This window comes from Perna viridis, chromosome 6, assembly GCF_037379345.1.
Source record: "Perna viridis isolate PV_CMFRI_1.1 ecotype Kerala chromosome 6, ASM3737934v1, whole genome shotgun sequence".
NCBI lineage: Eukaryota > Metazoa > Mollusca > Bivalvia > Mytilida > Mytilidae > Perna > Perna viridis.
This window is the reverse complement of record NC_142450.1, coordinates 20,842,273-20,866,404: the sequence shown is the minus strand read 5'-3', so window position 1 is coordinate 20,866,404 and position 24,132 is coordinate 20,842,273. Positions and strand designations below refer to the sequence as shown.

The window sequence follows — 24,132 nt, the reverse complement described above, 5'->3', positions numbered from 1 at the left end:
GACTAAGATGCTATTTACTTCCACTCTTACAGTGGTACACTACAATGTCAGTGAACAGTCATGGTATGTCTCTTTCTGTACTGTACATGCAATAAGTAGAAGTAGGAAATAACTTACCAGTGCCTCTAATGTGTTGGGCCTGAACATCACTTCTTGTTGAGAAAGCTGCAAATGAAAACAAATTGTTATATTCTTTACATGCAGCTTACCTTAAATCCAGGCAGAACCTTGTGATTAGTGATTCATGCTTTTTTTAATCCCAAATATGTTTTTATTGGAAATCCTTCAGTAAGTCTCATAGAAACTGTATTTGAAAAAAAAATTGCAAATGAAAGTTGCCAACTGGTGATATTACCATTTACATTTTGGTAACATTCTACTACAGAAAAGTACATGAAAATTTCCTGCCAAAATTTTTACACTATAATCAGTCAAATAGTAGATCCAAGGAAATGAACAGAGGAAGAGTTGTTTTTAGGACCTTACGAATGTATTTGAATAGTTTCATTGATTATCTTGAGATAGGACAAATCACCCCCTCCCTGGTTTTTAGGCAGAACCATACTTAAAACACATACTATTAAGTTAATGTGATAGGATTATATTTGCATTTAGTAGAAGATTTTTATTGAAACTGCAAAAAAAATATTTGAACATGTAAACAACTTCATCCAAATTTCAGAGTTTGAAATAAATTACACCCTTGAAAAATCATCTATAATTCTGTAATTCAATGTAAATGTGATAGGTATACTAAATACACATGTAAAAAAGATAGCCTAAAGGGAGATAAATCTAAATTGAAAAAAAATAGTAAACCTAGAAATTAAGGATACTTACATGGCTTTACATATTGATCACTAAACTCATAAGTTATATTGAATCCTTTCCTGTTGTAAAGAAAATCTGCATCTCCTTCTAAATTATCGGCATGCAGGGCATCTATCCTTCCACTCAAAGTTTTGAACACAATTTTTAAATATTGTTTTGTTGAATATATCACCACATTCTTATAATTTCCACAAAACCTTCCAATTTCTGCAGCATTTGGGGCTATACCATCCAACACAGAAACATAGTCAACTGGACAACTGAAACAGAAAAATAAAGTTACAATGTGCAAAAATGAATATATTCTCCTTCTCCTTTTATGCCTTTGAATGTTATATTAGGAAAAAGATAAAACTTTGTTGCTTTTTTTTTGTTTTTTTTTTACATTTATTGCTATCACTATTGGCCAATGAGAGTCCAACACCACTTGTAAGACACAGACAGACAGACAGACAGACAGACAGACAGACAGACAGACATAATAGAATTTTAAGACCTTGTAACTGCAGAAGTATGAAAATCAATTCTAACAATAAAGCTACTTAAGAAAAAGATGAATTAGATTTTATCTTTCTCGACCATGTACGATGAAGGTGTTAAATCCATTTTCTGATACTATTTTAAAGCTAAAACATGTATACAATGACATTTGATGGAATTAACAAAAGGAGAATTAGCAGGTATAATAGAATAATACAGGGAGTTAGTGGGCCAAATCACCTATATAAAGTTGAGATTACAACAAATGCCTGACAACTTCAAAGATATCAAGATCAGAAAACAGAACCATCAAAAAGGAATCATTGAAGCATGGACACTACTAATGATGCAATAATTCTCATATTAGGTTCTGACTTAAAACCTGTTTTTTTCCTCTAACTTCATTATCTTTTGCTAATGACATCATACATACACAGAATATAATATCATTTTACAAGAGACATTACTCAAGAAAGAAACCATGGCATATTGAAAAATGCTGACAAGAACAATGGAATGGATTCAACAAACTAAACTATTTTATTGTCATTGACATCAGTTATCTGTAACTGCCTATGAGAAATGACTTGCCTACTTGTAGTAAATAAACAAGTTCATAGACAAAAGGCAATTCCTTCTGTTGTAATGCTGAATTTAACTTAGGATAAAAAGAATGAAGATATCAGTACAACTTATTCAGAGCCGTTAGAGATCCATTTCTGCCTAAATACCAGTACTTCAAAGCAATTCTTATCTACCAATCAACAACACCATGTCATACTTTACAGCATGCCACAAATCTGTTTCAGGCAGTTACTGAAGAAAAGTTTTAAATGACTAAATCCAGTATTGCATGTAGAGCACAGAACAATAAACTGGTAATTAAAGTAAAAGTTAAAAGACTTGTGACAACCTAAGTGACAATCTAACTAGCTTAACACATGCAACATCACATAGAGAAATACCATTGTTCAATTTAGAAGAAAAAACATCATTTTTCATTTACGGAGCTATTTTCTGCAATATCCTTTTCTAGCATGAGAAAAGCATTAAAATTCAGAAAATTTCAGATTAAAAGTATTTTAATCATTAAACATGCCTAGTTATAATGATATATATTTTTTAATTGTCCTTTTTGGCCTTATTGATTTTCTATAGTTTGCTTTAAATGAGACATAAATTTATTTCTTTTAAGTTCAATAACTTTCCTATTTAATAGATTGTATATCAAATCATAAATAACTTGTAGAAATAAACTGATTGATATACGAAATAATTATGTCTGTTTTCAAGCATTGTTCTTACTGCTACCTGGGTATTACATTTAACTACAATGGTAATTTGAATCTATAAAAAAATAACCTAATGGAGAAGGGATGAAAGGCCTGGTTTAAAATAAAGAAAGTCATATCTATAGATGCTCCTTGTAATTTACTTGAAAAGTTCTTTGACACTTTGGTAATACCTGTCATTCTTTATGGAAGTGAGGTGTGGGGAGTTGGAAAAACTTTCAATGACTCTGACCCATATGAACACTTACATTTAAAGTTCATAAAAGAAATCCTTGGAGTAAATAGTAAAACTACAAACATTGCATGCTTAGCAGAACTGAACAGAACATCTTTACATCTAAAAGTTCAATTGAATATAATTAAATTTTTAAACCATATCCTTAACTCCCATGATACACTTGTTTGTTGGGGTTTAACGTCAGCTATAATATTTCAGCTATATTCAGCCGATGAACATGAAATGGATAATAAAATGAAAATGAAATGAAAAAAAAAGGATGGGACACAAGGTTAATAGGGTCGACAAATTTTGATTGCCACTTGAAAAAGGGGGGATGGGTAAGGTCGGGCAATTTAGCCTCCTGTGGCGGAGCGCAAAGGTTCCTACTCCGGGAGAATACCACAGCAGGGTTCTTTAACGTGCGAGGAACGTGGCATCTTTCTCAACACGGTGCACCACTATGGTTTGCGGTCAGGTTTTCCGTATTATAGCCTGACAACCCCAGCATGTAACACGCCAGGGGTACCCCATTCCACCACCTGGGGCACACATCCCAGTTGCTCTGTGGGCAGAGCGCCTAGCCCCCGGCTAGGTTTCTGAGCACTATTTAATCGCCTTATACGACAAGCTTAGCACTGCTGCAGGCCTATTCTTTTAACACCCGGACCTGCACGGGGCCCTCTGATACACTAGTTTACGAAATGTTCAGAGAAGTTAAAAACAACAACTGGTTGATGTCCCATGTAAAAAAAATATACTAAATAAATTTGGGTTCTGTCATCTTAACTTACAACTTAATAACCTTCAATTTTATATCAAAAGAATTGAACAAAGACTACAAGATCAGTTTAAGCAAAATTTAGTAGGCTCACTAGCTATGAGTGAAAAACTGTCATTTTTTTCTTAAAATATTTATTCTGTCTAAAAGACCCCCATATATTGATTTATGTTATTCTAATATTGAAAGATCTATGATCAGTAAATTTCGTTTGAGTGCACATGCAATAGAAATAGAAAGGGGTCTGTACAAAAATATAGAGAGAAAAAACGTATTTGTAAATCATGTGATAGTGGGAACATAGAGGATGAATATCATTTCTTTTTGGTGTGCACCCACTACACACCACAAAGAAATCAATACAGAATGAAACTGGACAATCATAATTTAATTTCTTCATCAAAACCGCACTTCACACGAAGAGATATAGCATACATATTAAACAGTAGCTCTATAGAAATACTAAATATAACTATCAAATTCATGAATGAATGTTGGAATCGAAGGTCAATTTAATTTAATTTAACATATACATTACATTGTACTGTTTTTATTCATGCCATAATCATTTACTGTATATGTATTTGTGCAAATAAAATTTTCTATTGTCTATTGTCTATGAGATTTGTCTCATAAAATCAGTGCACAAAGGTGTTGTATACTTAAAACCCTAACAGATTGCAATTAGCTACCTTTAGTCCTCATTAAAAATAAACGGTTCCTTAAACAACAAGACCAGTAGCATAATCATTTGACAGAATTAATACCAGTATTTCCCCTAAATATTTGAGTTTGACTTATATGAACCAAACAAATTCATACATCCTTATTTGGAGTCATCTAAAGTTTGAACCTATAACCAACTCAAACAAGCCATTTAACATTGAGACATGTTTTACATCGACACAGCATTCATAAGAAAAACAAAACATTAAAAAATCCCAGAGAAACAACATTTTTCCAATATTAAAATTTTGAAGAGTAGAAACTGACCAGTGTCTGTATTTACAGCCAATACAATGATGATTTTCAGTGGGTAGAGTTGGTCTTTCCTTAAATTAATGGTAGTACTGAACTTGACAACTGACAGGGAGGATTTAAACTTTCCATTAATAGACAAAGATTCAAATACCAAAGGAAGAATAGAAATTTTAAATCTCCTTTCACTACCTAAGGATGTTCATTTAAGAAATAAATCTTGGAAATTCCAGTTTAACATTGTTTAACCACAGGCTGACCATTTATGTGGCATTATTTTACTCAAAAGTGATAGCAAGGGGTAAAATATCGGCATAAAAGGTCAGCTTGTGGTAAAACAATGATACACTGGAGTTTCCATGTTTATTTTGATTCTAACAGGACAATTATGATACTTTTTTTTACATTTTCTTGACCTATCAAGGTAACCTTAGACCTGCCATATTTGTCCATATTTGGCTGTACCCTTTATGCTATGTCAGTTTTAATGATCACTAGTGAAACTTAGTTCTTTGTATTATTTATAATGAAGGAATGGGCGAATTAAGTAGAACGATGTTAGATATGGCAATAGTTGTTTGCATTAAAGTGTTCACACATGAACAGGTACAATATTTCATTCATTGACAATTGTTATTGTTTGTTTTTTTTTGATGGACCACATGGGGAGTACTACTGTGTACATGTGTAAAGGATTTTGATGGAATATAACATATTTTTTTTAATATTTAACGTTTAATATTTTTATTAAATATTAATTTGATGTTCATTCACGCCAATGAAATGAATGAAAACAGCTGATACAAATCATAATGTTACATGTGTGTTTGTTTACATAATTTAAGGTGGGCAGTAATTTATATTCACACAAGCCACGACCAATAAGTCACATACTGCTCATATAACAAACGAAAATTAACCATAGTTTAGGTCTCAAAGCCTTTTAGGGATGTCATGTTACAATGAGTAATAGTTATGCAATCAAGGTAGGACCAACCTTATCTCTGAAGTTAACTATTTTACTCCCTGTAAAAAAAATTGCCAATGATAGCCTTCATACTTACTAATCACCACCATGAAATAGTGAGAAGCTCCAAAATGTTATTTTAATTCTCTGTCCTATTTTGCCCTCCAGTATGTAGGTACAGTGTAGATTGTCAGGGTACATTCCAGGGTAGGTAGGTGATACAATGTAACCTGATACACGATCCATACTGTTGATGGTGTAGTCACAAACTGATTTTCTACGTCCAAAATCATACACAGCTAAAATAAAATTTTGATACATTTGTACATAAATTGAAGGTCTTTAACCTGAATAAACAAGTGATATGTGTATTTATCTATTGACCAATCAGCTATAGTAACAATGATTTCTGAATGATGAGTTATTTCATTTCCCCCATAATTTTAGATGAATTAATTTAGTCAGTCCAAACTTCAAATTCGCAGAAGTGTATACTCTAATAGTGAAGACTGTCTACTCAAAGAGTTGCAATAATCTCATTTGAGAAACAGAATCTAACACAGTAACTAATGAGAAACAACATTTCTCAACACTTGTCAGTTACACAACACTCCTTAGAGAACCTGGCCCCTTGTCATCTGGAAATTTAAGAATTACATAACATTGCTCATTCAATGTGGAGTAAGCTTAGATTATAAACCTACTTAGTGGAAAGAAGCCAACACTTTGATGATGCAGAATGGAATGTAACAGTTTTGATTGATACAAGATATACTTCTGTGACAACAAATTAGTAGAATTTTCCACAAGATAAATAAACAGACCTCACAACTTGGTAGATGTGCCATATAGTTGATGTGTCTAGTTATAGTGATGATGCAATCAAAGACTTCAATTTTGGTCTATATTGAGATCTCTATTACATAATTCATTGATGTAGAACTACTTAACTTTCTGCTTTTAATTCCCAGTTGTTTCTAATAATTATCAGATTAATAGACAGCACTTGAGGGCTTTTAGGTTAGTGTTTTGTTTCTTTGGATCTCTAACCATAAAACATTCATTCTCAAATTCTCTGCTTGATTCTGGAGGGAATGAATTGAAATTTGGTATGTTGCTTTATTACAATGAATTATATAATGTGAAGGGATAATTTTTGCAACTGTAGTGTTATTTTATTCATTTGTAGAATCTTGTTTTATGAGCTTGGTAACCCATCTTATATAACACTCTATCATAATTTGGATGTATATATCTATACAATTGTTATCTGCATCTATTTGAAGTTTTATTGAGGGTAAAGGCATTTTGTATAATATTGGTATTCCTTCATGTACAGCAAATCAGTATTCAAATCAATATACACAACATCATATCTTCTTTGGCTTAATAAATGTACGCTGAAAATGGAAATGAAATGTAATCATTGCATCTGCCATGTTTGGTCTATTGCTCATTCTGCTAAACGATTTGCCCTGTTACTTATTTTGTACTTATTGCCCTGTTGCTCATCCTGTTTATTTTTGCCCTGTCATCAATACTGCGTTTCTTTCCTGTTGCTCATCCTGCCTTTTTTGCCCTTCTGCATATCCTGGCTTTTTTTTTTTTTTACAAAAACCTGCCTTTAATTTTTAAATTTCATCCAAACCACCCCAAAATAAAAATCCAACCACATTTGTAACTATTAATAAAAATCCAACTGCACATTCCTAACTATTTCTAGAAGAGTGACTATTCTATACTACTGAAATCTGTCCTACTGGGATGGACAGCCTTACATGGTTAACCAATACAAAAAAATGACATGAAATAAAAAAAACAAATAAAGTATTATATTTCCGAAAAGATCACTGCAATGAAGGTTTCACTATAACCAATTATTCCAACAACTTACAGCTATCAAAGAATTGGTATTCTCCCTGGAAACCCTTGTCAGGTTTGTCGTGGTCGGAGTAAAAATCCAAAATAATAATGTTAGACATGGACACGATAAGGTTGGGAAGTCTCTTGATACCATCGCCACAAAATCGTCCCAGGAGAGGCGTGTCAATTAGGGGTTCCGACACATCTTTCACTTCAGCATAGATGTCCAAGTAATCAAATCGGCATCTGAAAAAAAAAAGATTAAATTTAGTATTATTCAATTATGTTTAGAAAACATCTGACTTTTTACAGGGTAATTAGAACTAAGGTTTATATTGTCCTATCTCCCTGAAGAATTCTTTCTGTTCTGGTTGTATGCTTCAAATCACCCCTTTGGGGAAACAAAACATATAACTCAAACACCTAATAAATGAAAAGACATTCAAAAGCAATTGTGATTTAGGCTAAAATGGGAATAGCAAACATTCATTTGTTTAGGATAATCAAATTTCATAGGGGGAAAAACCAGTCCTATAGTGTATGCATTTACTTTTGGTAATTAGTTTGACCATTTGTAGTATATATAGGTCATTTGTTGACTGAAAATTTTGCCCATCATATACTTTATTATAGTGTGTTAACATCTTTATCGGTATCGTTGTACAATCCTTTAGACTTATATATGTATATACACACATTTGTATATTTTCAAAGGATGGTGTCAATAAGAAGCTGTTGCCTTCTATGTACTTATAATGTCTATATATCAAACAGAAATATAGAAGTCATAAAATTTATATTTTAAGAGAATAGTCACTAATTTTGACAGAAATCAATTAAACCCTCGTTCAAAGTGAAACTCTGGTACTAAAAATAGTTACTCTTCAACTTGTGGAGGTGAATCAATACTATATTTCAAAAAAACAATATACTTTGGATAAAGAATGTGGACACAGAACAGACCACAAGCTTCGTCGATCAAATGTTCTTGTTCTGAAATGCTTAAAAGTAATAGTATATCAGTCAAATCAATCAAAGAGATGAAATTTTTTTGTTATCTATAGACAGAAGTAAATTGTTCCCAAATGAAATCTTGTGGTGTCCAATAACAGGCATGGAACCAAGGAAAGGTGTGCCAAGTGAACATCCCCTAAAAACAAAATTATTTTGACAAGCTTTGCTCTGGTTTTAATTCTATGGATCCCACCCAAACCTGAAATCCTGGATCTGCCCATGAACAAGAGAGGTTCGGTTAAAAAGGTTCTCATTCTTGCCTTATAGAAAGTATAAATTCTGGTCATTGGTATGCACTGTTTATATGAAGAATGATAAAAAGTCAGTCAGCTACATAACAAAAAGTCTGGAAAATTTTCTACTCGTAATCCTAGCACCAATGCAGCTTGTTACTTTATCTATATAAATAAATAAGAGATCCCACCGGCATGCCAAAAAATGAGAAGACATAAAGTGCAGCTCACATTGAATATGGGTGTTTTTCTGTTAAACATTTACATGTTAATATATGGTTGTCATGTATCAGATACATGAAAAATAGACATATTGAAAAAAAAGCTTAATTATCATTCTCTCATCCAAGTAATCATTACTCGTAACTTCTATACTTCTAGTAATACAAGTATAATTAACATGGATTAAGTTTCTTTTACAGCACATGAAATTGTGATGTTCAGGGGATAGAGTTAATCTTCCTTTGAATATAGGGTAGGTATTTTACAGTACATGAAATGATGATGTTCAGGGGATAGAGTGATCTTCCTTTGATTCCATAGGGTAGGTATTTTACAGCACATGAAATGATGATGTTCAGGGGCTAGAGTTGATCTTCCTTTGATTCCATAGGGTAGGTATTTTACAGCACATGAAATGATGATGTTCAAGGGATAGAGTTGATCTTCCTTTGATTCCATAGGGTAGGTATCTAAACATGTGTCAAGTAGAGAGTGCATTTTTAACAGCAACTGTCCAGTTAACAACCTGAGGCAGTTCAAGGACAACTCCATCCAGTAAACATTATTTTTGTATGTGCTATAAAAACTTTTTCCTCATATCAAAAGTTTCATAAATAAAAAATAACTTCTTTGTGTTGAAAAAGACTATAAAATAAATTGTTACAGATTTATCCATACCTGTTAACCCTCTCAAATTAAGGGGGTGGGAGAGTCCCACAAAACCAATAAAAAATTAGAATCTCCCACATTAAAATGTAAGATTTGTGGGAGGTTTTTGATCAGAATTACTTCATTTTCTGTAAAAATTACTAAATAATTGAGTTTTTAAATAAAAAATTTGTTTTTTGTTAAAATGTCTTCCAATAGGTTAACCTTTACTTTACAGATAAGATTAGTTTTCATTTTGACTTTTAGCACAATGTTGCACTTTAGAATAAAGCAATAAAAAAAGATGTAGCTTTACCTAGTACTTGCGTAACACAGCTGAAAATGGATTTAGATAAAAAAAAATGGGACCACGCACCACTGAGAGTTACAAGACATGGTATAAACGTTAACTTTATCCTGGCAATTTAAGTGTTTTAATCCCATGTCTATTATATATATCTTAAACTCTACAGCAAAGCAAGTCTCAAGCAGAATTAGGGGGGATAATGTTTAAACGAAAATCAAATTAAGTTTGCATTAAGTAGGGTAATACTTGTTAAAATATGTTATTAGTGAAATACCACTATCAGAATTACATGAAAACAGAAATTTTAACTTAATTATGTCGCACTAAATCTGTGTCTTATTCAGATGCTTTAGAAGATGTCTCCTACTTAAACAAAATGGCTTCCTTAATTGCAATTTAACTTAATCAAAACCTGCAAGGACTCTTCAAATGTAATGCTTCTAATTTCCTTAGAAAATAGTTCTGAATAGTATAGCTGAATTACAGCAGTATCAAGGATAAGTGGGACCCAAACCTCAAATTACAGCTTGGGAAAATTTGGATCGACATTTGATGAATGTTATCTGAAATTAAAATTCTGTAAAAACATAATTGCCTCAGCTTTGAGAAAACAAATATGATCAATTCTTACAGAATATCTTTGCACTGGTGTTTGTATTGAAATGGGCAGAAGTGATGTAATCATTGTTTACCAAACTGCACTTCAGATTTCTACCAAATAAAACTAATGAAATAAAATTACGATGAAACTAGTGGGAGAATAAATTGGTATGGTACATGACCAAAAGTAAATAAAACATCTAATTTGTTAGCTAGTTTGTCATGAAATAGTTTCCCCCCAAACAAATGCAGTTGATGCAGTCAGAGTGTCTAGTAGAATAAAACTTAATCAAATGAAATTGTTTAGAAAAGAAAACCAATGCTGTGCTCCAGTCAGATTATAACATAGATAGACCATTCAGAAAAATGATGATAAAATCCTATCATTTCCAATATTACTGTTATTTGTCCTATGTCCAGAACAAATACAATAAAAAAACAAACTTAGATGTCATTTCAGGGTTTATCAAAGCCATTGGTGATTTGCACAGAATATCTGACTTAAGATATAGTGGTGAAAAATGACCTACTTTATCCTTTCTGATTACTCAGCAAAATCTGATGTCTGAGTATTTCTGTATAATTATTGCCAATTCATGAAAAAATTATAGTCATCTTACAACTTTTTTCAATGAAACTTTGGCACTTCAGTAAAATTTAGATATGTGGGAATAAATGTTGTATATTGTTTGAAAATCAACCAAGAAAAACATAAACAAGATGTAATAGACAAGTACAGATATATATTCACCAAATGTCTTCCTCACAAATTAATTACCTTAAAGTATTTATGTCAAGACACTTTGTTGGGAATAACCTCCCTTTAAACCACCCCTCCCTTCATATATATATATATCTGGCTATGGGACTGTTGATACTATAAACCTAGAGGAATGCCAAGTATTCAAGGAGAAGTCCAATTACTGATCAAATTATTGTCTCCCTTGGTCTTCTAAAGGCTATACCATGAAGATTAAATTTCAATCCATTTCAGCAGAAAAGAAATCTTAAATTACAAAGTTCTGTCTACAGTTTGGCAATTATAAGTACATTAACGATATCATATTTAGTCAGGCCAATGACCATTATTACACTGTGTAAACAATGTCTAGGACCTGCTGTGTCTAAAATTACTATTTCATACTCATATTTATCAAATTAAAGCCAGTGTTCACTGAAAAAAAAGGAAGAAACAAGGGCAACATAAAAATTTGACCTTGTGACCTTTAACTTTGACTGTTAACCCTACCAGTGCACCTGGTCCATATACTCCAAGTTTCTTATTCATTCTTTAGTTTCAATGTGTAATCTTTCAATTAATTTATGTCATTAATGGTATTTTCTTGCTTGGGTCATGGATATTCTATTTCTAGTTCTAATCAAAGTCTCCTTCCTTTTACTTTGAGAATCAATAGAGCTTTAGACACTCAAAAGGCTAAATATGTACAAAAATTGATCAAAACCTGTTAAAATAAGCCTTCGAAAGAGTGTAGGGGATAGATAGCACAAATACTACTGGTACTGGTATATCCCTTTTAGTATATTTTCAGAGGTAAGACTTTCTCATTGGATAAAAATGTGTCATCTCATAGACTAAGTTTTCTTATGTGACTGTGACCTTTTGATGACTTACTTGTTAAATTTTGTTACTTAAATTAAATGATATGGAATGGCTGTTATTTTTTTTTCTATTTGAAACAACTTCTTAACATGTGCTTCACCAGTTAGTGTATACCATGTAACTGATAAACAGAAAAGACATAACAATCATTCCTTACAGGTCTTTTGTGTTAAGGGGAAATAACTCCTTCTATCATATACCCTAATATTTGAACTTATCATTTCTACCATGGTTATTTTTTACTGAATGTTACAGCACCAGCAGCATTAGATTGAATACTATTAAAAACAACATGGGCATAAAATTTTAGTATGATGATAAAGAGTAAAACAAACATGTAAAATGTATCTCAATAATCCTACAAAAATCATTATCAAGAAAATCTGATGAAAGTAACAGTAAATTTCTCCCTGGGAGAGGACAAAAAAATTTACTTTCAGGTTTCATTTAGGATCAATCAGTACACCTCAGCCTCAGAAAAACCTTGAAGGCACTAGGCGGATGGATCTGTCTTGAATTTGACCAATCCAATTCAAAAATTATATTAAACTGGTTGAATTTTTTACCGTGGCTTTTTTTCAAAGCTTTACACCTCTGCCATACTCAGTGTTAAACCCCATTCATATATGCAAATTAGTATAGTACATCTGAAACAGCTTCACAGATTTGTAATGAGTAGTGCTCATGCCCACTGATTTTCTTTTCACTTCCTGTGTAGCAGAGCTTATAAGCTAGCATAGTGATACCTAGTGAATCAGGAAGTAGTTATATGTCTGTGGAGGAAATTGATTCCCATGTACATATTTTGGATGAGAAGAATTTAAGTACTTCTCTGACTAAAAATCAAGCAAAATGTTTATAAAATGTGGGACATGAAGAAAAATATATGGAGATTTTATTGCATTATCCAAGTATTTACACCTCATAACCTCCAGAAATAACCATTAATGTGTTCATAAGGTTTGCCTTTTTTAAGACATTGAAAGGTGAAATTAAGTTGAAATGCACTATGGAAAAATGGCTTGAAAATTTTCCTGCACTTTTTCCCTATACAAGTAGTCAAAATATATCACAGATGCTTCATGATAAATTGAAATAGTTTTTCCAATGTTTTCTAGATGTACTGAATATATTTGAGGCAAAAAAGACCAATTTGAGAAAATTATGTACCACCCATGGTCCGATTCTTACACAAAATGGTAATTGATCCTGTTCAGCTGGTAAAGTCCGAAGGAAAGATATTTATCAGTTTCCTAATCAGTATTAAGCTACCAAGGTCACAAAAAATGTAAATTACAAGAGACAGGTTATGATACAGACAATTTCAGGACTAAATTGCCCTGGGAGCAAAAGACCAATAAATGACTCATTTCTATGATAAAAAACACCATATATTAAAAATCTTCTATGCTGATGGCAAAAGGCAGAGAATTTCTGTAAAAATTTAGTTGCAGGCATAAAAAATTATTAGAAAGTTAAGCGCATGATAGTAATTGGAAATGTTTTGGAATTAACTGCTGAGATTTATGCTAGAATGAACACATTGATGGTATTAATGTTCATACAATTATAGTCTCAGATGCCATAAATTTTCTAATTTATCATAGGAACAAAGATGTTCCATTTTAATCTCCGATAAATACATGTGTTATTATCATTCAAATGAAGCCTATAAATTTTGTCTGCAAAAATAATGTCCTTAAGTCTTAAATTACCATTGTTTGAAAAATAGTACTCCATGGGACAAAATAACATGGAGTGCAAATAACTCAAGTGTAATTTCTGGTTTCTGTAAATGTGTAAGAATCACCGTATTCATGAATATAACATTCACTACAGGGTTATGAAAAAGGGTGGGGCAAGAAGAAGGGATATAATTGGTCATTTTTACCCAACTAACGCCTGAAACAGATAAAATTTTCATCCAAAAGCAGAAGTTTCAACTGACCGAATGCCCCAAGGATATTCCAACCTTATGACTTTTCTCTTTCACTGATAAAATAGCTATGACATACTGAGCTATACTGGTAGTTTTTTTTTCAAATATAAATAATGTGATTTATTGAAGTAGCATTAGAATTAAACAAGTTGATCAAATTTAACAATTTCATCAGAGTTCTATTTGTATATCTATGTCAAACAAACATTTGGTAAAACTCATTATTTCTTTAATATTACAAAATGCTAAAATAGCATGAACTTAAATTCTCTTCAAAATTTCCTTCAATGATGTTTTCTAAAATAGTTCTGTCACTCTCTTCAATGCAATTACCGACTGACAGACTGACAAATGGACAAAGAGCAATCAATATTTGACATTTGCAATACATCAGAAAAAACTTGATCCTTTAACAAGAAAATTACCAAGTCTACAGCAGAAGTTTATTGTACAAACTGGAAATTTTACTCCAAAATAAATACCTGGGCAGGGGTAGATCCAGAAAATTTTAAAAGGAGGGTTTCCAGAAAAAGGGAGTTCCAAGCTATTATTGGCTTGTATTTGCCCAAATTTTTCACAACCTTTAAAAGAAAATCCAACGAAAGGGGTGGGGTGGGCATGACCCCTGGAACCCCTAGTGTTTGACTGTGATCTCCATGATGCTATGAAAACTGTATTTATCTGCAACTTTATATTATTCTGACTACCTGATATTTTGAATCTTGGGCTTCTGTCAAATGTGATATTAAAAATATCTGCAATTTATGACAACTTTGAATGCGAAAACCAATATACTGAGTATTGGTAGTTTTGAATGTCTCAACAAATATCATCGCATGACATCTCAACCTACTCAATCTGATGTAATAAGAACAAAACATCAGGAACGTTCTACATATGTAGGGGATCTGACACATGAACTGCTCAAAACAGTCTCTTGCAAATGATGAGCAAGGTTCAGAAGTGATTGTTTAAACTTTTAATACAGGCACTGAGCATGTGATCTATGAAGAATCACATATTCCCAGTGACATAGCCAGGGCTAAATCAATATGGAAACCTTGAAAGTACAAAAAAAGGGGAAGGGTTTATTTTAGTTGGTTACTATTGCAAGCATGCCTTGCTTCTTGAAATACATTGTAATTTTGCACTGATTTCTGTTGGTTGAGGGATCATCCATATCAACATGGTGGTGCATCATCAACAAGGTCCTTATTTGAGTAAGAATAGCTCTGTCTCTCATAAGGAAAGTCTAGAACAATATCATTTTTTGTCATAACTTCCAAATTACAGATATTTTATGTGTCAAAACAAACATTATAAATATCTGAAATATTATTAATCTTAAAGAAAAGCACAGGAAAAATTCAATGATGATAATTTTTTTCATGAAAACACCAAGAAATCACCATGACACTGTATACAAATGATGAAGACAAATCGTGTCTCTCCAGACTGAAGAGTTCCACTTAAATAATGGATGGCTTACTATAAATCAGTACATTAAAATGTAAATTTTTTTCTCCATTCTTTTTACAAAGATAGCTGACACACAATAGATGGAGCATTTCAGTCTATAGAAGTACATCAGAAAATTGCCATTTAACATTTTAGCAATCCGACAATTTGATGGATTGTATTTTTAAGTTGATGTTTTAAGTCTATTATTATTTCCAAGATGCTTAGCTAAGATGGTCTACCTTTTTTTTTTCTAAATCTCCTTCCTCTTTAAACATCTTAAGCAAACAATGTATCTTTAATTGATTCTTAGGAATAAAAGAACATGCATTCCTGTTTCTAACATTTTTAAAAGTACCAGTCCGTCTAAGTGTCAACGTTTCTACTTGCTTCATATCCTTATATTAAACATATGATCTGATTACGGTAAATGAGGATCAAAGGGACTGATATTCACAACATACATACATTAACAAGTGTTCAGAACAAATGTCATTCCAATTCTAGACCAGTATTTCTGAGAAAGTTGTACATGGCCTGAGTTTAACCTTATTGTGCACACTCTGTCTTTTATTGATTATCCATGACCTAATACAACTGGTCATGGACAAAATAGAGGTCGCACTTCACCATACCTGTTAACCTTTGGAACAGCCCATGTGGGACTGATTCTCCCCCATTGGAACAGTCCATGTGGGACTGGTTCTTCCCAATTGGGACAGTTTCATGTGGAAGATTCTTACTTAAAAGCAAATATTTGATGTAAAAACTCACTTATTTAATATTTTCAATGAAAATAAAAGTATTTTTAACCCAAACTCTCCCACAAATCTAACATAATTATGTTGAAGATAATGTGGGGTGTAACTTCAAAAAATATGTGCAGTTATTGTGAATTACCAAAAAATTCTGACATTTATTACAAAGTGTAATTTAAGGTATTTGTCAGTTTTGCTCAGTGAATTTACCAATAGAACAATGAATTTTTTAATAACTGAACAAAAAATTGTTTCCAGAAGTTGTGAACCATTTGCAATAATATAGTAAATGTCATACAAGATTGTGCTTTTGCCAGATATTCACAAAGAGATGTACTGATACTTTCAGAAATGGTCCAATGCCATTATACATCTTTTTCTCATGAATCACAAACAACAGAATACTTAAATCTGTCAAACAATAAAAAACATGCAAGACTATTTCTAGAATTGTATAACAAGTCAAGATACAGTCTGTTGGTTCAAATGGTTTTCAATAAAACAATAAGCCCAGGTTTTAGCATGGCATTTTAATGTTATTGTATAAAGCCATACTTATCCATCATTCAGAAACCAGATTTTTAAAGAATTCCATGATTCATGTGAATAACAGAAGTTTGTTTTTGTTTCATCCTACAGAGAATGTTTTATTTTAATGGTTGTGAAATTTTATGGTATAAGTAGGAATAAGTATTGTAAAAAGTACTTGTAAATTGTTCTTATATGCTTAATAGATACAAGAATGACCTTGAGAAAAAATATTTTAGCCCAGTTTCAACACTATCTGTATCTGTAAAAGGGCAAAAAATGCCAAAATTAGTACATCTAATTTGACTATCCATATGATTCATATGGTAAAATGTATTGACATATCATATACATGTAATCATGTTTGTTTTCCCCACCCATTCACATATTAGCAAGCTGGAAAATGGTACCTATTCCAGCGGCACGTCCTATCACCTTATATATAGAAAATACACACTGACCCATCTATTTTTTCTTCTTATTTTGTACTAGCATGAAAGATCTTAAAAGATTTCACAATCTTTGTTATTCTTAATTAGAGCAATGAGCACCAGTCCCTCTATGTTAAAGAATCAAAATGTAATTTTTATTAAGTGTGGTACATGAAGAAAACTAGACAAAGGGATGCCCCTGCACTCCAATTTAACACAGCTATCCATAATGTGTGGTTGTCAAAATAGATTTAAGAGAAGATTGATGTGTCTGCGAGACACATTTAATGCCCCCCGCATGAATTTTATGACATATATAGAAGTAAATTTATACTTACAAGCCTTAATTTTTTAGAATGGCGACAATTTTATTATCAGAGAAAGAAGTTGAAAATGTCCTGATTTGATAACATTGGTCTACAGGAACAAACACTAAATCTAATGTTGATCCAATCTTGGCTGTAGGATCTTCCATTAATTGTTTATAACCTTCACGATTATTCAAAATATTTACTACCTATCTTAAATACTGTAGAAGGAGATACCTGGAATAGACATGTACCCTATTTCCTCAAAATGGTGACAAAATGACTAAGTCCAACTATCCATGAAAATGTCAAATATTTAAAGTAACCAAAACCCTGATAATATGCACATCTTCAATCCATATATAGTAATTCTGCAAAGTATGAAATTCTTAATCTAAATACTGTAGGAGGAATTATCTGGAATAGACATGCACCCTATTCACTTAAAATGGTGACAAAATGACTAAGTCTACATATCCATAAAAATGTCAAATATTGATAGAAATGAAAACCCTGATAAAAGCACATCTTACAATCCATATATAATCATTCTACAAGGTATGAACTTCGTACCTTAAATACTGTAGGAGGAGTTAAGCAGAATAACTATATACCCTGAACAGGATGGACAGACAGACAGACAGACAGGGGTTTAAACAATATGCCCCCAACTGAACGTTGTAGGGGCATAAAAATAATTTTATTACATTATCCAAGTATATTTACCTCATAACCTCCAAAAATAACCATTTAAGTGTTTGTAAAGTTTTTTTTTCAGATATTGATAGGTCAAATTTTATTGAAAAATAGTAGAAAAAATATCCTGCCTTTCATCCTTTATAGATGTAAAAAAATATCTATCTCACAGAATCTTAAGGATAAATTAAAAAAAGTTTGTGGTTGTTTTCTAGATGTTTTGAATATATTTGAGGCAAAAAAGACCAAAGTGAGAAAAATGATGTGATATCAATTGCTGGATTCTTACACAGAATGGTACTTTAGATTGAGCTGCAACTTATTATTAAAAAGTTGAATGATGAATAACTTCCTATATAGACTACATTTCTGATCCAAAGACTGACATTACAAGTGATTCTATTCTTCATTCAGAAAAAGCATCATTCCTACCATAAAAAGCCATTCAAATAAATATTATACTAAAACTTCATGCACTGCAAATTCAGAAGGAACAGAATTTCAATAAATCTTTATATTTTATTCTATAAGTTCTATTTCCTTAATCTCCAGGATGCAATAAAAACTTCATTAAAAATATGAAGTTACAAAGGATTCCATAACTCTCATCATATCAATTCCTCCATAGTCAAGATTTTCAACAGTTTAATGGGAGCCTTTGTGAGCTCTCTTTTCATACTATCAAGCAATAAAAACCTGATGCGTTTGAGATCCTTTTACCAGACAAGTTTGTCAGGGCAAAAAAAGTAATAGAAAAATTGATTTTTGACATTTAATTTTGGGTTATTTGGGGTTTAGAATGAAAATGCATTTAAACCAATTTCACCCAAACATGGTGTTTAAGTTTCACACTATAAATCAGACAATTGTAAGTTTTTTTGCATCCCTAAGGTACAATTAAAGAGATTTAAAATCCACTATGTCACTGCTCATTTGTGAGACATTACTGGTATCCTTGACACCATTAGATACATCAACACAATTTTATTGTCTTGGAAATTCAATAATATTGCTTCTGAAATGATTCTTGGTCATGATACTTGATATTGTAAAAGCAGGTTTTCACAGTAATGTAACCTTTGATATATTCATGGATATTTAAACTTGCTACAAATCTATCTACAATTAATAAGTTTTGTACAAGTCTCTCTATATATCTGCCATTAAAAAGCTTTGTACAAGTCTCTCTATATATCTACCATTTATAAGCTTTGTACAAGTCTATATATCTACCATTCATATGCTTTGTACAAGTCTCTCTATATATCTGCCATTAATAAGCTTTGTACAAGTCTCTCTATATATCTGCCATTAATAAGCTTTGTACAAGTCTCTCTATATATCTACCATTTATAAGCTTTGTACAAGTCTATATATCTACCATTCATATGCTTTGTACAAGTCTCTATATATATTTGCCATTAATAAGCTTTGTACAAGACTCTCTATATATCTGCAATTAATAAGCTTTGTACAAGTCTATATATCTACCATTCATATGCTCTGTACAAGTTTCTCTATATATCTGCAATTAATAAGCTTTGTACAAGTTTATATATCTGCAATTAATAAGCTTTGTACAAGTCTATCTATCTACCATTCATATGCTTTGTACAAGTCTCTCTATATATCTACAATTAATAAGCTTTGTACAAGTTTATATATCTGCAATTAATAAGCTTTGTACAAGTCTATCTATCTACCATTCATATGCTTTGTACAAGTCTCTCTATATATCTACAATTAATAAGCTTTGTACAAGTTTATATATCTGTAATTAATAAGCTTTGTACAAGTTTATATATCTGCAATTAATAAGCTTTGTACAAGTCTATCTATCTACCATTCATATGCTTTGTACAAGTCTCTCTATATATCTACCATTAATAAGCTTTGTACAAGTCTCTCTATATATCTACCATTAATATGCTTTGTACAAGTCTCTCTATATATCTACCATTTATAAGCTTTGTACATAAATATAGTCTGTCAACTATTAGTATTAACTATTCACATTCTGTATGGACAGATCTGTTTATGTTAGTTGATGGCAGGGGTAGAAATTAACCTAAGATTTCAACTAGCCAGGAGGACCAATAGGCTAAAAAATCTATTGGCCCTACAGAAAATCTACTGGTCCTGCAGATATCTTATTTCTCTCCAGCCTCTCCTCATCAGTTAATTTCTACCCTTCTAAGAAGTAAACATTAATTTCAACCCCTGATTGATGACGATCCATATTTTTTGCTGTATTTTATGAAAATGATCGGTAGATCAAGAACTTTGTGTGATTTTAACACATGTATACTATGGAGAGATTCACAATCCATAGAGCATACATTGCAGTCATAATTTATAATAAATATGGTAAAAACGTACAAGTAAACTGGCAGGGATTGTACAAAAATAACATGAAGATGCACATGTTGTGAAGGGTGGAAAACCCCCACTTGTAAGGCAATCTTACAGCAACCAAAGTTTTTTGCAACATATGCTCCAACTATATAAAGTCTCATACCACATACAAAATCAATTTGTAGAGTTCCACAAAACAGGAAGTCGATATAGGACAGCAACATACAAAACAAGAAGTTGATATTGGACAGCAACATATACCCCATTTATATACAGCCACATTCCAGATTTCAAATCAACTGAGATTCATGAGATGAAAGTTTTGACACAAGAAATTATAGACAGGGGTAAGACATTACAGGGTGATTCCAATATACCACCCAACATGTTGAGTGGAGGTAAAAACATATCTTATATTAAATTATGAACTTCAAAGGGAGATAACTCCTCAGTGGATGTATATAAGAGAGCTTACAAAGCAGTTAAGGTAACATTCACAGTGAAATGCACTGATCAAAAACCTAATGGCCTTGATTTTACTAAATCTCAAGCTGAGAAATATCAGTGAATGAGAATATATATGTATTTTTAATTAAAAGAATATTGCAGACAGAGCCACATTTGTATATTAAATGAGTGGTCTTGTTATTACTATAAGTAATTTAACCATAAAAAGAATATGGAATAATGGAAAAATTCAATTTATATTAATGGAAAAATTCAATTTATATTAAAGTAAAATTGAAAAAAAAATATGTGAGAAATGTCATTTACTGAAAAGATGCCTACTAGAGGTATGGTTCTGTCTGCTTCATTCCAAGATATCTCCTAAAAATATAGTTTTAAAGCATATTGTATCCATTTTCCATTAAAATATTAGAAAGGTATATTTTTATCAATTACCACTGAAAATAAAATAATAAAAACAAAAATTCTTCCTTCTCTTACAGAAATGAGATTTTTGAATCATTAAAATCAGACACATGTTATCAGATTTATTTTTGAAATTAATCAATATTTATTACTTTATAATTCAATGAAAACCAGGATTGTGTACGGCTACAAAAAATTCCAAATGCCAAATATCTATACCAAGCTTGGTGAAAGTCCATCAGAAAATGGATTATTTCATTGTAAAAATATACAGGCAACAAGTGAAATGGGCAATATGTATCTCATTTTTGCAGAAATGGAATGGGCAACATATATCTCATTTTTGCACAAATGAAATTGACCACAAGTTCCTCATTTTTCATAAATAAAATTGGCAGCAAGTTCCTCATCTTTGCACAAAAAAGCAATTGAAAACAAGTACTTCATCTTTGCACAAATGAAACTAACAAGAAGTTCCTCATTTTCCCACAAAAAATAGACAAGTACCTCATCATTTATCAGGCAAGTAATTTTTTTTCTACATACAAAGAGATGCAACAAGTGCTTCGTGTTAGCACAGGTAAAACTGGAAACAGGTACTGTTAAAGTACTTTAAAGACAAATAACATTCAGACACTGCCAATGGTAAATAGATTCATGGTCAAGAAAAACCCACCAAACAAACAATGCTTTTTTAGTCTATATATGCTACACTTTCACATAACAACAACCTGTTCTGCATTCAGATTTGCACTTTTGAGAAAATCATACATTTATCTCCCACTAAAAGCAACCAAATGAAGCCAAATCAAGAACAATAACTCTTGCAAAGTGCAAATTTCATGTACAATCTATATAATTTTTATTTCAAAAGTGCAACAACCAAATGAAAAACTAAGACTGGTTATGTGATCAGTTAATGTTTATGAACAAGAAATAAAATTGAATTTGGTGGGTTTTTGACATACATGAATCACTTTCTGTCTGATTTTTAGAAAGACTGCTACTTAATTTGTGAATACCAATTTTCGTGGATTAGGGAGGACACACAAGTTCATGGATTCTTGAATTCATAGTGTTTGAGATTTTCAATATACACATCAATGGAAATCTCCTTTTCATTGGGAACCAACTTTAGTGTTTTGGCCTAATCACGAAAACCACCAAAATTGGTACCTCACGAACATTAGTACCTTCATAGTACTTCATATCACAGGTGAAAATTTAACAAGTAATTTATGACTGCTTAGGAGTACATTATGGTATAATATATGAAATGGGCAACAAGTGTACACAGCAATATATTTGATATTTTCAGTGATGATATTGACAGCAAGTACTCCATAAAGGGTAATTGCAAAATAACCTGATAGACAGGCAATGTTAAAAGTCAGGCAAAAGGTTACTTGTACCTTATGATAACTCAAGTAAAATAGGTAACAGATTACACAAGTTAATTAGTTTAAATATTTATATGTTAAAAAAAAGACTTTATCAGATTAACAAATTAGGCATATATTTTTCCAACCAGTCATTGCTATTTAGCAATATTAACTCAGCCCGAACAATGAGTAGTACAATGCCATTTATCATTTCCTTAATGTAAAAGTGTTGTTCCTATGTGAGAAATAATTATAATTATGCAGGCACCATTGTACAAAAATAATGTTAGAAATGTTTTGTTTAGCATCACTATTTCGAACCAAACAAGTACATGTTAGTAGATTTATTTAAAGTAATACCGAGGGTAATTTGTCATTGTATTGTTTTTGATGCACCGTAACATTAGATTAGCTTGCTTTTAACGGCAATAATTTACTGAAGCGATTCACAACATTAATGTGCAAAAATTGACAACGATGTCTAAAACTGCTATTTCCTGTTGTTGATAACGCTACTTCAAACACTGAATAGCTTTTATGTACAATCTCTTTGTATCATAATACAATAACTGTTTTCATTTTCTCTTTGTTTCTAATCTAGAAAGCTAATTTTTCTGTCTTTATTAAGGGTTAAAGTCACTAACACAGGGATTCCATTAGTGTTATCAAACACAAACTCCACTGACGATTCATATTTGGCGATTTACTCTAACAAATTGGCTGACAATCAATGTAAAAAATGCAAAATCTTGACAATTTTGAAAACTACTAAAGAGTAATAAAACTGACAAGGCACAATCAGATAGGGTTCTTTGGAGCTTTTGATGTTTGAAAAATGACAAGAAAAATAATAGATTAAACAATAAATTACCCCAGAAAAGATTCAGCTTTTCTCATTTTAATCAAATTATTTAAGAGGACATGTGCTTTGCATCAGCCACAGGACCAAAGATTCAACACCCATTACCGAGAAATTCCACAGGGAAACTTGCAGATACAAAGCAAAATAGAAATGGATATTTGTTGGTGAAATATTGTTAACTTTATATGTTATTTTCTAATGAATTCTCTCCTATGGGATATGAAAAGCTAGACAAATTTACATGCATAATAGCCCCCCAATGTAATGGCCAAGTGTAATTAAACCATTCTATACGATTTCTTCTTGTACAATTAGACTCCAGTAACGTGACTTATGAGTTCTTGGGGTATTCTTATTTGCATTTCATTAAAAACATGTATATGCCAAGATTAAAATATGTATTGGCCAGTAATTTGATTTTTTGGTAATGGTTTTTATTTTTTGTCAGTGTGGCAACCTCTGAATTATCTAAACATCTTTAGAAAATT

At 31.6% G+C, this 24,132-nt stretch overlaps 1 protein-coding gene across 14 annotated transcripts in view; it reads right to left on the bottom strand.

The window, feature by feature from the left end:
* LOC148614029 (dorsal-ventral patterning tolloid-like protein 1) overlaps positions 1-24,132 on the bottom strand; it is a 132,868-nt gene that overhangs the window by 19,328 nt on the left and 89,408 nt on the right. For all 14 annotated transcript variants that reach the window (XM_088587799.1, XM_088587806.1, XM_088587793.1 and 11 more), the window contains 4 exons: positions 7,441-7,655; positions 5,644-5,845; positions 841-1,091; positions 118-165 (listed from right to left, as the gene is read on the bottom strand). In XM_088587799.1, the coding sequence (XP_088443925.1) occupies positions 118-165; positions 841-1,091; positions 5,644-5,845; positions 7,441-7,655 (716 nt within the window). The remainder of the gene's footprint in view (positions 1-117; positions 166-840; positions 1,092-5,643; positions 5,846-7,440; positions 7,656-24,132) is intronic.